A 14,868-nucleotide genomic window follows, 5' to 3' on the forward strand; every position below is an offset into this window, starting at 1 on the left:
AGAAGGCTGACCTCCTTCCTATAGTGGGTCTCATCGTCGTTGGTAATGAGACCTACCAGAGTTGTGTCGTCTGCAAATTTGACCATGTGATTGGTGCTGTAGGTTGTGGTGCAGTCGTGTGTCAGCAAGGTGAAGAGCAGTGGACTGAGCACACAGCCTTGAGGGGCCCCTGTGCTCAGTGTGATGCTGCTCGAGGTGTTGTTGCCGACACGTACTGCTTGTGGCCTCTCACTGAGGAAGTCCAGCAGCCAGTTACACAGCGAGGTGTTGAGCCCCAGCTGGTCAAGTTTGCAGATGAGTTTTTGTGGGATTATGGTGTTGAATGCTGAACTAAAGTCTATGAACAGCATTCTCACATATGAGTCTTTTGAGTCCAGATGGGTGAGGGCTGGGTGGAGAGCAGAGCAGATTGCATCCTCCGTGGACCGTTTGGCACGGTATGCAAACTGGAAAGGGTCCAGGGTGGGGTGATTAATGGATTTGATATGTGACATGACTAGCACAATGAAAGAGTAGCCCTTAAACAAGCTAACATTCTAACCATTTGTCCTCGTTGGTGTTTTGAACTTTGTTTCAGGAGTGATTCAATGATCCACCAAGTCAAAAGGTTTTCACCTTGTGCTTTTACATGATCACATGGCATCAAGCCTGTACCTGAAATCAGGCCACTTCTGTAATATTTCTATCATGTGACAGACTAGTCACATGACAGACAGTGGCTTCTCAGAGGAATTTGTTTTATGGGAACTGCCTCCTCTGATTGGCCGTGAGTTATAATCGAGGCTGCACTCTCTCTCTGATTGGCCAGCAGAAGCAGCGCTTCCTGGTTATATGCAAATGAGGAAATAGAGTTGCTTTTAAACCTGCGCTACGGTGGGAAACTCTGGCTTCACTTCACCGGTTGTTCAAAATGTCACCTAGTAGCAGCTGTGCTCCGGTCCTGGTCGTCGTGTTCTGTCTTTTTGTAACTGCCTTTTGTAAATTCCCCTCGTTGGACCACATCAAACCGAAAGCCAGCGACGAGGCGCAGGGCAGAGCGGTGGCGGAGCTTCTGAAGCGCCTGCTCGGGACCAGGTCCACGGAGTTCATCGTGTCGGTCAACAGCAGCCTTTCCAACGACAGCCTGGATGTGTGTGAGCTCAGGTCCACTAAAGACAACAAGATAGTCGCTACGGGCAGCACCGGAGTGGCCGTGGCTTCCGGCATTTACAACTATCTGAAATATTTCTGCAACTGTCATGTTTCCTGGTCCGGTGACCAGCTGGATATGCCTCGTCCTCTGCCAAAGCTCACCGGCGTCCTGCGCATCAACACCCCGCATAGGTCAGTGACCCGCCGTGTATACTGGCTCGTACGTTAATGCACGTTTCCAGGACACCGAGCAGAGCTTATCTCACTGAAATTCAGTGGAAATGTTCGACTTTTCACATTCGCAAAGTTTAGCAATACGACACCCGCTCACGAATGAGTATGCAAACTACGACACATCAGTTACTAGCAGCCAAATGACTACTTTGTTCATGTCGGAGTTAACAGAAGACCTTCAGAGTAACGGGGTGTGAACACTTACTCAAGACCTGTACTTAAGTACACCTTTGACGTTACATTACTTTCACGTTGTTATTAGGTACTTCTGAGGACCTTAACTTGGACGAGATATTAAAAATGAATTATTGAATCAAGAAAATGAAAATGCTTCTTATAGAGTAATGCATCTCTAGTAAACTAATAATGTAGTATAGACTCCATAGATTGGTGGATAGATGGATACTTTAAATGATTGCAAAACGTTTTGTAGGATTGTTCTCATATGACAGTATTATTGTTCCATTTTGGCAGAGAGAGAGAGGGCTATTGAGCTTTACAAATATAAGCTACATGTGCTATAAATACATAAGGTGCCACACTCTGTGTTCCTCTGATTTCAGTAAATACTCTGTGTGTAAGCTCCGACTGCAAATTCACTGACATCAGCAAAACACCAGCAACCAGCACCACCTCCTCTCAGTGGCAGCCACAAGACCTCACCAGATAGAGGAGCCCTTCCTGTTAAAGTCCCAATTCCTGAATAACCAGCTGCCATGAGAGTCATAGAGGTGCTGTGATAGCTCCTGTTTTAAATTAGAGCAGCTAAGAACACCTGACTTTCCATACTTCCCAGCAAAAAAGAAAACCCACAAAGTGGATTCATCATGAGAACTTGTGACGTCAACCTTTGTGAAAGAGGATACCATTCCATATGTGTTTGAATTGTCTGTACAGTGACCCCCAGCCCCCTCCGCTGCAGCGCGGTACAACAGAACCCACGGCTGGGTCATGCATTACTTTTCATTGTTTATTGTGGGCACTATGGACACTTGTGCCACAGCCTAAAGGACCCTTTCCTTTCAATTATCTGTTGTGCATTAGTGCTGCATCAGCTCGCCCCAGTTATGTCATGTGCACAGTCGTTCGATTGGGAAAGCCATGGCAAGCATGGCACACTTTAGTTTTCCCATGACTATAACTTTTAGCCATTTACCATCTGCAGGAAACTATAGGTTTAGGTTACAACAGTGCTGGTGTTATTTGAACTATACGCCATGTTATGTGACAACAACTTCAAGAAAAATTGACAGTTACTAGAATCTCAAGCAATATGCAGATCATAAATACACATAAATGTTGGAGTAGGTGTAATGAGTAAACTAGTGACTTCTATTGTGAAACTGGATCTGTCAACTTGGTTTTAACATTCAGTTCATTTTCTATTGTTTTGTCTCTCTGTACATCGACATCACATAGTCATTCATAATAGAAAGACGCATTAATGACTTGTTTGCAGCTGGAGGAGTCCTGTCATCAGTTTACACACGTGAAACTGTTCGTTTTGGGGAAAATGTACGCTGCAATACCGCCAGTGGCCACTGGGCAACATTATAAGCAAGGCTGAGCGACCGTATCCAGTTATTATTGTACATCCACGGTTTAAAGTCAGCAATTTCTGTAAGCCTCGTAGTCATCGTTTGATTTTTAGCTAATGTGGGGCATTGCACTGTCCAAACACTGCGACTCAGCATTGTTCCATTAAGTACTTAAGCTTTGTGGTTTGTAGTTTAGTAATGGGTTTAGGATTATTATTATTCCCTTTATTGCATACACTGTTAGGTATTTTATCTCATTTGAACATGTCGTTTTTATAGTACACTATATATTTGTGTGTTTGTATCTAGATTCCGGTATTACCAGAACGTCTGCACTTTTAGCTATTCCTCTGTGTGGTGGGACTGGCCGAGATGGGAGAGAGAGATCGACTGGATGGCACTCAATGGAATCAATCTGCCGCTGGCTTTCACTGGCCAGGAAGCCCTGTGGCAAGAGGTAAGAGCAGAGACTGAGAGTGATCATGCTCTTTACAAAATCTACATTACACCACAAGAACGCTGGTAAAGACGGCTCTTAGCATCAGTGTTATGTATGTTCCATCATCTCCTGTTAAGCCTTCTAAAATGATCACGTTTGGCAGGAAAGTTTTATATGTTGATTCAGGGGTTAAGCAGCTACATAGTTAAGTTTTGCAGCAAGTTCAGAGATGTGTTATTCTCAGAGAAATAAGCAAAATCAGTAGAAGGGGAAGTAATTCTGAGAGATGTGAGGACAGAGTCATTAAAGAGGAACTACTCTCATTTTCTAAATCCATCCATGTTATTTCTATGGTCTAAGACAGTCATCGAGTATAAAGTGTGGAGCTGCTCCATAGACCATGAATTGGGAGAGATGTCCTTGAGCACCAGGGGAATGCTCTGACTACATGTTACATTTTCTGTTTCACAGCTGACAGCACTACAATAGAATTAGAACAGACATTGTGTGGGTCTCCCATTCATTGTACACTTTATACTTGATTGTTGGAATGCTGTTAAGCATTCCAACAATTCAGCTCTTTCAGCTCATGTGTGCTATGACTTTTCATATTTATAATCTTTAAACTTTTTGAATTATTAAGCTTTTTGCAATTTATTTTTGAATGGGATGTCTATGGAGAATATTTTAAAATCCTCTTACACTTTTTCAACTTTCAAATCCTTCTACTTCCTCATACTTTCAGCTACAGACACCATTTAAACTTTAAAATGTTTAGAAAACCCTGATCTATTGCCGCATGATTCAGCTTTTTGATATCTTTTATACTTTTTGAACTGCAGCAATTTAACTTTTCTGATTTTTTCAGTCCTTTTCTGACTTTACCCAGACTTTTCTGGGTGTGTATTGCGCAGCTTAGAGTGCGTGATGTCACCGCTAGAGTGAAGTGCAGCTTGAGATTCTTGTGAAAAAAATATTTGTGTTTTGCCACTGTGTCCACAATCTTCACTCTTCATGCATCATTTCTGGATTTAAAAGTAGCTAATCTTGTCCTTGTCGTAGACAATTGACTGTGGAACTTTCTGCTCCATAGAGACCGATGTTAAATTTTGCTTCAAAAACATCTTCCACAGAACACGGTACCCCATTTCTAGATCGCCAGTTCAGCCACATTTTTTTACACTACAGACACAATTTTTACAGGATCTGTTCTTCAACTCATCCTTCCTCATTTATTAATATCGGAGCAATAGGAGCTACGGTTATGGGAGTTTTGAGCATTTGTTTGAGAGGTGTTTCCCTGTTTTATCTCCATGAAAAGGCTGCAAGGACACAGGTGTTTCTGATTAAGCTAATTAGTGATGACCCCATTTCAAAATAAAAGCCCCACAGAGTGGATTCTAACTGGAATGCTTGTGATGAAGCCTGTCATTTAATAACCTGTTTGTGTGTTTCATACTTTCTGATTCTGACTCCTCCTCTCTCCCCCACCCAGCCCCACCCTTTCAAAATAAAAGCCGCATGGATTAACTATATTTAAATGTTAAGCTCAAAATTAGGCTTTTTTGTTGAAATAATGAATGCTCTTACTAATACTGCGACAATTACTACTACTGCTGCTAATATTTCTAGTATTACTACTACTGCTGCTAATATTTCTAGTATTACTGCTGCTACTACTACTACTGCAACTTTTGCTGTTGCTACTATTACTACTACTACTACTATTACTGCTACCATCAATATTATTACTACCACTACTGCTATTACTTGTACTACAACTGCTATTCATGCTACTACCAGTACTAGTATTACTACAGCTATTAGTACGACTGCTACTAGTAATACTGCTACTGCTATTACTGCTACTTCAAATACTGCCATTACTATTACTTCTACTACTACTTCTACTGTTATATTAAATACTACGACCACTACTACAGCTATTACTACGACTACTGATACTACTACTTCTACTACTTCTTCTAAATACTAATACTTCTGATGATACTTCTACTACAACTTCTACTACTACAAATATCACTACTACTACTACTTATTCTAATGCTACTAATACCTCTACTACGAATAATACTTCTACTACAACTACAACTTCTAGTACTACTACAAATATCACTACTGCTGACATTTCTTAAGTCACAGAAACCATTCGAATATCAAAATGTTCAGCTCTTTCAGGAGAGGGGTGATATGACTTTTCATATTTGTAATCTTTAAATTCTTTAAAATATTAAGCTTTTTGCAATTTTCTTTTGAATGGGATCTCTATGGAGAAAAATCTTCAAATCCTGTTAAACTTCTTCAACTTTCAAAGCCTTCTTCTTCTTCTCATACTTTCAGCTACAGACACCATAGTGAGACATTTCAACTAGAAGGGTTTTCAGCAGTGCAGTTTAAATGCTTTCGGGCTTCAACATTTTTCAGACGGGTAGTCTCCCATTTTTCAGCTATTTTTTTACAATTCATTTCAGCTTTCAGCATTCCAACGCATTTTCAGCAGGAAATGCATTTTCTAGTTTGACTTACTTCTCTGGTTTCTGGCCTTGAGAGAGACTAGCTCATGTTCACATTAAACTTTACTAGGCCATAGAAAAACCATATTGGAATTCTTTGTCTTCCCCTTTAAGACGAGCAGGAAGATAATTTATATCTCAATTTGACCTGTGCAACCTAATGTCTTAGAAGCAGATACATGTTGATTGATATGTGCAGCAGCATGTGGACGGACGTCAACTCATCTACTTGTTGTGTCCCTTTCAGGTTTACCAAGCTCTTGGGTTGAACCACACGGAGATTGAAGAGTTCTTCTCGGGCGCGGCGTTTCTGGCCTGGAACCGTATGGGAAACCTTTTCAGGTTCGGTGGGCCTCTGCCACAGTCCTGGCATGTGAACCAGCTCTACCTCCAAGTACTGAAACCTCCTTGCTTGTCAACGCAGTGGGACGCCACTATGTGTAGAATCAGGACATTTCTGACTGGCACCACTGAGTGGGAGCATTAAACCCTGAGACTGGAAGCAGCACGTAGACTGCACCAGCTGTTACATGGATTGTCTTAGTTTTCAATTGACAGACACTCAGAAAAATGTAAAGGAACTGTAACCACATCGCTTTTCTGCATATAGTGGCTTCAGTTTGGACACTTGGGTTTTCGTTGTCATTCCTATTGTTTATGGTAACTCACTTTGTATAAAGCATCAGTTGAGCTCTTGATACGCAGTGACATAGTGAAAACAAACCCCCAGGTTGGCCAGATCATCTAAACCTCTTTATTTGGTGGTAATATTAAAGGTGAATGTAGCGGTGCACAGAATGATGTCACACAGGCTCAATCTGGTGCTACACATTTAATGAAAATGGTTCTGTAAATATAAAGATATACGTTTAGGTATGCTGTTGCTTCTCAGCGCTTTCTTCTTCTATGCTTTTCAGAGATTCTCCTATTCACCATATTTAATACTAAACAGTAGTAACAAAACAATAATATGAGCGACGGGGGCTCATTATCACGGCTGCCGTCCCGCGCTCCTACTGCTACAATGGCGGTCAGCAATCTTGCATTAGCTGCTAGCTAGCTAAATTTACACAGTTAATCCTGTTACAAATAAACATTTACAAGACGTAACACATTGCCACCAACATACAGTATCTACTAGCCCGGGGTACCTAAATAACATCACCAGCTTACCTGTAAATATAAAGACATACGTTTAGATATGCAGTCGCTTCTCAGCGCTTTCTTCTTCTATCCTGTTCAGAGATTCTCATGTTCTCGAGTATTCACGCAGACTTCCCTCTGGCTCTCTGTCACAGACACTGCTGATGTCGCAACACTGACACCTACTGGCCATCCACCAGATCTACTGCCTACAAATGTAGCTGGCGATATAATAACACTGTACCCCACATTTTAACTAAAATGAACACTTCCTCCTCATTAACACAGAGGAAACATAATAAACTCACTTAACTTACATTACACCCAAGCAACTATTGTACTTCCTGAACTCAAATGACTTATTGTGACACATGAACACAACTGAAATGTTGCCGATAACCCTCATTGAACAGAAAAAACAGCGTAAACACAACTACACTTATGATCCAAACTGTTAGTTGAAAACATCCGAGTAACTATGAACACCCTGCGGCTTTTGTTTCCAGCCTGTTGCATGTTTCTTGCCCTTTCTGACTAGGAGTAATGGCCAAAATGAGGCCCAGGTTGTCGTTTAACCACACTTATCCTTTTAAAGGCCTTGTATCTCTTTTAAAGGCCATCTATTATTGTGGATAAAATCATGTGCATGTTTAAAATGTTTGCTGATGAATTTCAGTGTGCCAGCTGCCTTGGACTGAATCCTCTCACGACTTCTTCTTGTTTTGCAGTTTAAAATCTTAGAGCGCATGAGATCCTTTGGCATGGTTCCTGTGCTGCCAGCCTTCTCTGGGAACATTCCCAAGGGAATCCTCAGGTGACTCAAGCTTGTTTATGTTCCAACATTTCAGAATTATATATCAGAATTATATACAGGCTGATACCAATGGTGATATTTAAAGACCTGGTTCAAGTCCTATCAACCTAAATGTTGATTGAACTTGCGCTGTTATTCTCATTGGCCCCTCTCTATAATGAGCTTCTCTCCGTGTCTTTGAGTTTGGCCATACAGATTTGGTATAAACATTTTTGCCTTCAGACACTTTGTATGAACTAGTTAATTTCATGCATACTCTAGCCTTGAGGAAACATATCTAGGAAGATTAAGTTGGGCATTTCTCTTCAACTTAGGTTGCTTCCAGAGTCTGTACGTTCTGTTTACTCCACTTCTGTGTCCCACTTCCTGATTCTTTTGAGAGTCTGTGAGGATATGGCTAGGGAATATTTTGGTCAAAAGCTTTGGGTCTCTGAAGTGTTTCTTGTATTTCAGGCTGTATCCAGAAGCCAATGTAACCAGATTGGAGTCTTGGGCTCGATTCAACTGCAGCTACTCGTGCTCCTACATCTTAGACCCTCGCGACCCACTTTTCCTCCGGATCGGTTCCCTTTATCTGTCTCAAGTGGTCAAGCAGTTTGGTACAGATCACATCTACAACACTGACACCTTCAATGAGATGAATCCACCCTCCTCTGACCCCACCTACCTGTCTGCAGTCAGTCGCTCTGTCTTTGCCTCAATGACTGCAGGTGAGTGTCTGAGTGACTAATATCCAGTTCACGTTGCAAGTTTTAAATCCAATAGTGGTCGTAGTGCTGGTATTTTGGGTAACAAGTACAATAATTGCCCTAGTTTGTTGACCCATGTGTGACCCCCCCAGCACACTGCTGGTTTCCAGCCATGTTCGAGAACTGTGCCCTTCTTGTCCCTCATCCAAATCTCCATTTTCTTTTCTCCCCAGTCGATCCTCAGGCAATTTGGCTGATGCAAGGCTGGCTGTTCTTCAGTGACGCAGCGTTCTGGAAGCCGGCTCAGATTCAGGCCCTGCTACACGGAGTGCCCCTCGGAAGGATGATCGTGCTGGACCTGTTTGCAGAGACCGAGCCAATTTTCTCTTACACCAAGTCTTTCTACGGACAGCCCTTCATCTGGTGCATGCTGCAAAACTTTGGGGGCAACAGTGGATTATTTGGCACAGTGGAGAGCATCAATTCAGGGCCCTTCAAAGCCTTACACTTCCCAAACTCCACCCTGGTGGGCATAGGCATGACGCCGGAGGGCATCGAGCAGAATCCTGTGATGTTCGAGTTGATGAGCGAGCTGGCGTGGCGCAAGGAGCCCGTCAACTTGTCCAAGTGGGTGTCGCTGTATGCAATACGCCGCTACGGCAGCACACAGGAGAACCTGACCGCCGCATGGAGGCTCCTGTTTGCCAGCGTCTACAACTGCACAGTGCCACATTACCGAAACCACAACCATAGCCCACTGGTGCACCGGCCCTCTTTTCGCATGAATTCTGGTGTCTGGTATGACCCATCTGATTTGTACAAAGCCTGGAAACTGATTATGGAGGCAGCTCCATCTCTCATGTCCAAGGAGACTTTCCGGTACGACCTCGTGGATGTGACTCGGCAGGTCCTACAAGTCCTGACGACTTCCTTTTACCAGGATATCGTAGAGGCCTTCTGGAAACAAAAGCTGCCAGAGTTGCTGATTGCAGGCGGGGTGCTGGTTAATGATCTCTTGCCTGAACTTAATCGTTTGCTGAGCAGCGACCGCAACTTCCTATTGGGGACATGGCTGGAGCGGGCCCGATCCTTAGCCCTAGATGAGAAGGAGGCGCAGCTCTACGACATGAACGCCAGAAACCAGCTGACCCTATGGGGTCCCAGTGGTGAGATTCTGGACTACGCCAGCAAAGAGTGGGGAGGCCTTATGGAGGACTACTACGCCCAGCGATGGGGCCTTTTCGTTCACACCCTGGTAGAGTGTCTGGACAGCGGACGACCATTCAAGCAGGACGCCTTCAACCAGGAGGTTTTCCAGGTAGAAAAGGGATTCATTTACAACGGCCGCACGTACCCAACCAAGCCTCAGGGAGACACGTACGAGATCGCCCGCAGGATCTTCCTCAAGTACTACCCACAGGCCTTGAAGACACTATAGTGAGCAGAGACACCATTTTGGAGAAAAGAACCTCAAGTCGCAGCAAGAAGAATGTCCTCCTCCACCTCCAGTTTTCCATGGCTGTCCCAAAACGTTTTGATGTAGAAAATCTAACAGCCTGAATTTTGCAGGAACAATCTGTTTTGCACATGCAGTAAAATCAGTCTTGGATAATTGTGCACGTTGCAGGAGAAAAAATGATTTTCACTTAACATTCACACTGATTAAATTTCCAATCCAATGGAATTTTATATGTGAGTGTCTTGGTACTGTTTTTGATTCCACTGCTCTGAAAACAAAAGCGTTTTTGGAAATGCGCATATTACCTTTTCCAGAGTTAGATGACGAGATGGATTTGAATCTCATGCCTGTGTGATAAGTATGGAGCTGGAGTCTGGATTTGATTAGCCTAGCTTAGCATAGCTTAGCATAAAGACTGCAAGGGGGGGACTGTTAGCCCGGCTCTGTCCAAAGTAAAAACAAGACCAAAGCTGCATTTTTTCACAGTGTATATTGTTTGTTTATCCTTTTCACCATGAGAATTGGAAAAATGACATTTTGTGCTTTTAAGTAAGGTGGTGGAACTATTTCTTGACAAATAACCACTGTTGAGAACCACTGTTATAAATGACCTTCATGAGTAAACGAGACCATTAGAGAGAAGATTACAGCTATTCTTGATCCTTGTCGTCGGTGATGCGGTCATGCAGGTTCACCAGAAACTCCTTCAGGTCAGACTCCAGCGGGGCCTCCAGCAGAGACCAGTCCACCCAGATCCGGCTTCACTGCAGCCTTTGACCTGCAGTCCCAGCTCCAGAGGGAGGAGGAGAGCAGCAGCGTCTACTCCTCCAGGAGCAGAGCTTCTCATTACATTACATTACAGTCATTTAGCAGACGCTTTCATCCAAAGACTTTCAGATTCTATCACACCGTAGGCACAGCTACGGGAGCAATTTTAGGGGTTAAGTGTCTTGCTCAAGGACACATCGACATGCGACTAGTGGAGCCGGGGATCGAACTGTCGATCCTCTGATTGAAGGACGGCCCTGCTCTCCACTTACACTTAGCCACGGTTGCCCCCTCCACGGTCATTCTCTCTGCTCCTCCGGTCCCCACTGGGAACCGACACCACGCTGCCGGAGACCCAGGCCGTATTGAAGGGCCCGCTGTAGGAAATGGATGCTAGGGAGAACCCGAACCAGGACTGATCGTGGTAGACTGTCAGACCCCTGCTTCAGTAAAATGAGAGGTTTTCTTAAGGGAGGTCTGGTGCTCATAAACACTACCACCTTTGTCCACAGGGACCGCCAAAATCAACACAAAAGGGAAGTTCCTCGTAGTAACTTTAAGTTCTTTGTGTGTGCCCAGTCAGTGGATTCGTTTGGGAGAATGCTCATACCTCATACTTTGTAATACTACTTTCAGTCAGAAGTGGTGTTGATCATGTGTTCATCACTGCTGAAAGTGCCTGAGTGTAATCGTTGTGTCAGATCTGGATAAATTTCATCACCAGGCTGAATCCTGCTCTGCGTACAAAGCTTTTTTTCTACATTCTTAGTGATGATCTTCAGTAATTGTTTGGTATCTGTGACGCCTTAGTTTGGAGATACGGAGGTTCTGCAGGTCTGTCTGCCTTGTGGGTTGTTAAGGGACATTTTAAACCATCGCCATTCACGCTGCACTACTACTGTACCAGCCTCAACCTAGGAATGTCTTCTCCCTTTTAGAAAACACAACTCGCCCGGGATGAAAGTTAACACAGTAAACCTCAAGAAAACTCACTGTGAAATAAATGGTAAAAATCAACCAAATAATACCTGATGACTGGAGTGTAGATGGGAGGCCTTTCTAGCTCTCACCGTTGCCTCTTATGCTTTTTGTTATATCTTTGGTAAATAAAAGCTGAAACACAAACTTGCAAAAGCGAACACGCACTTTGATGCTCACACCAGCAGTAAGCTGGATGTTTATGCTAATGCAGTCATTGAATCAGCGTGATGTACATTTGTCTTCAGTGTAATTCACTTTTCTAGCTCACTGCTGCTGTGTGTTTGGCTTCTGTGCAGCCTGTGGTCTGTATGGGACCTTTGTATTTACTTCCACATGTGCAACATTTTTGCTGGAAGTTTGATGTTGGGATTTCGGACTTGAAAATAAAACATTTTTTAATGAATTGTATCCCACTGTGGTTTATTTGTTATTGTTTTGTATCGTCCCCCTGTTCCAAGCACTGTACTGTTGAGTGTTGCTTCAGAGTCCGATTCAATACTTGTTCAGCTGGAGACCACTTTGCACGTAGGTTTTGCATTTAGAATCATTTCTTTTTTAGACTATTTCAGAGTTTATTTTGACCTGCGTTCTTGTAATGAGTTGAATGAATGCAGAGCTGAGAGTTCACTCTACTCAATAAGTACAGTTTCTAAACATCATGAGCATATTCACAGATTTCTCAGCATTCACTGTTTGAGAAAAGAGCCTTCTTTTTTCTTGTTTGAAGAAAACATACATGTATGATGGAAACGTGCTGTGTGTCTGTAACACATGCTAAGCTACATCATGGGTTTTCACAGTAGTAATAACTGAACTATGGTGAAGGTTAGTAGTGATTGATATTGATGAGTGGAGAAAGTATTAAGCTCCTTCACTTAAATAAATGAAAGATACCCCATGGCACGTAAAAGTACTGCATTCATATTTTTATGTAGTATCACCAAATGTACTATACAAAGTACTTGTTCTGCAGAATGGCACCCTCACATTTCTATGTATAATACTTAATTGAATGTAATGTGTATATGTAAAGGGAAGAAAAGAACAAGTACTTCAAAATTGTACATTACCACATTAACCATAACATGGATGCTGTAAATACAATATTATATAATATAGGTCTGCAACCTTCAGTAAAGATGTACATTTACAGGAAGTAAAGTACAATGTTGAGGTACTCAAACGTTCTCTCTACATTTATTCAACAACTAAAGTCACGAAGATGTTACACAAATAAGATATGATCATCTTATGTAATCTACAAATAAAGATTACATGATCAATAAATCATAACACTGTGTGCTGTTTTCCTTTTGTGTAATCAGCTGTCGCATGCGATGTCACTTGATGCGAGAGTTGTTTGCTTACGGAGTGTAGCAGTTGTGTACTCTCTCTTTTGCGTTGTGTTTTGATTCAGGTACACTTGATATCTTTTTGGGCTCCAACCAGCGGTTTATTCACTGGACAGCATACAGTAGACACGTCTGGTAACAAACAGAATCATATCAGGTGTCTCACAGCCCACCTCGTGGTAACAAGCTCCGCGAACTGCCAAAGCAAAGAAACACATGCTTTAGCTAGCTGTTGGTTAGCATGTTACTAATGCTAAATAAAGTTATCAGTATAAAGCAGCAGACTGGTCACCGAAAGCGGGGCCAACCACTCGAGTCTGCAGGGGCCCAGCAGGGGGCGCTCACAACACACTTGTCTCCGTGGGAAACTAATGATACTACATTGTAAATGATATTTACAGAAATAAGGGAGGAAATAACATGAAGATGATATGGATTAGTAATAACTTAAATTCACAGTAAAATGAGCAAATAATGACCAGTGATGGCAAGTGGAATCATTAACTCTGTTACATGAGACTGTGTGAGGGGTGGCTGGAGTCGCGCACAATCATGGTCACTTTGCGGGTGAGGCGAGTGTCGTATATGTCCTGCAGGGAGGGGAGTGAGGGGAGTGAGGCACCAATGATCCTTCCAGCTGTGTTCACTATGCGCTGCAGGGCTTTCCTGTTGTAGTCAGTGCAGCTTCCGCCCCACACAGTGATACAGTTTGTCAGGATGCTCTCAATGGTGCCTCGGTAAAAGGTGCACATGATGGGTGGTGGTGTTCTTGCCTTCTTCAGTTTGCGGAGAAAGTAGAGGCGCCTCTGGGCTTTCTTTGCCAGTGATGTTGTGTTGGCTGTCCACGAGAGGTCCTCACTGATGTCCACCCCCAGGAATTTGGTGCTGCTCACTCTCTCTATATCAGCACCATTGATGGTCAGTGGTGGGTGTTTGGTGTGGCCTCTCCGGAAGTCAACAATAATCTCCTTGGTCTTGCTGTTATTCAGAAGGAGGTTGTTGTCTCTGCACCACGTGGTCAGAAGGCTGACCTCCTTCCTATAGTGGGTCTCATCGTCGTTGGTAATGAGACCTACCAGAGTTGTGTCGTCTGCAAATTTGACCATGTGATTGGTGCTGTAGGTTGTGGTGCAGTCGTGTGTCAGCAAGGTGAAGAGCAGTGGACTGAGCACACAGCCTTGAGGGGCCCCTGTGCTCAGTGTGATGCTGCTCGAGGTGTTGTTGCCGACACGTACTGCTTGTGGCCTCTCACTGAGGAAGTCCAGCAGCCAGTTACACAGCGAGGTGTTGAGCCCCAGCTGGTCAAGTTTGCAGATGAGTTTTTGTGGGATTATGGTGTTGAATGCTGAACTAAAGTCTATGAACAGCATTCTCACATATGAGTCTTTTGAGTCCAGATGGGTGAGGGCTGGGTGGAGAGCAGAGCAGATTGCATCCTCCGTGGACCGTTTGGCACGGTATGCAAACTGGAAAGGGTCCAGGGTGGGGTGATTAATGGATTTGATATGTGACATGACTAGCACAATGAAAGAGTAGCCCTTAAACAAGCTAACATTCTAACCATTTGTCCTCGTTGGTGTTTTGAACTTTGTTTCAGGAGTGATTCAATGATCCACCAAGTCAAAAGGTTTTCACCTTGTGCTTTTACATGATCACATGGCATCAAGCCTGTACCTGAAATCAGGCCACTTCTGTAATATTTCTATCATGTGACAGACTAGTCACATGACAGACAGTGGCTTCTCAGAGGAATTTGTTTTATGGGAACTGCCTCCTCTGATTGGCC

The 14,868-nt window shown here is 43.4% G+C and overlaps 1 protein-coding gene across 1 annotated transcript; it reads left to right on the forward strand.

Annotated features, from left to right (window-relative positions):
- Positions 1 to 816: 816 nt before the first annotated feature.
- LOC142951440 (alpha-N-acetylglucosaminidase-like) lies at positions 817 to 12,138 on the forward strand. The gene is made up of 6 exons (XM_076092977.1): positions 817 to 1,323; positions 3,213 to 3,360; positions 6,124 to 6,270; positions 7,748 to 7,833; positions 8,287 to 8,543; positions 8,756 to 12,138. Exons 1-6 carry the CDS (start codon positions 911 to 913, stop codon positions 9,958 to 9,960), a joined length of 2,256 nt encoding a protein of 751 aa, XP_075949092.1. The 5' UTR covers positions 817 to 910; the 3' UTR covers positions 9,961 to 12,138.
- The last annotated feature ends 2,730 nt before the right edge of the window (positions 12,139 to 14,868 follow it).

Source organism: Anarhichas minor, unplaced genomic scaffold (genome assembly GCF_050575085.1).
Source record: "Anarhichas minor isolate MPS153535 unplaced genomic scaffold, ASM5057508v1 ptg000017l, whole genome shotgun sequence".
Taxonomy (NCBI): domain Eukaryota; kingdom Metazoa; phylum Chordata; class Actinopteri; order Perciformes; family Anarhichadidae; genus Anarhichas; species Anarhichas minor.

Coding starts and splice junctions, on each gene's coding strand:
- LOC142951440 (XM_076092977.1), top strand. CDS start 911: ATGTCACCTAGTAGCAGCTGTGCTCCGGTCCTGGTCGTCGTGTTCTGT. Junction 3,361..6,123: donor AGGAAGCCCTGTGGCAAGAG/GTAAGAGCAGAG, acceptor TGTCCCTTTCAG/GTTTACCAAGCTCTTGGGTT. Junction 8,544..8,755: donor CTTTGCCTCAATGACTGCAG/GTGAGTGTCTGA, acceptor TTTTCTCCCCAG/TCGATCCTCAGGCAATTTGG.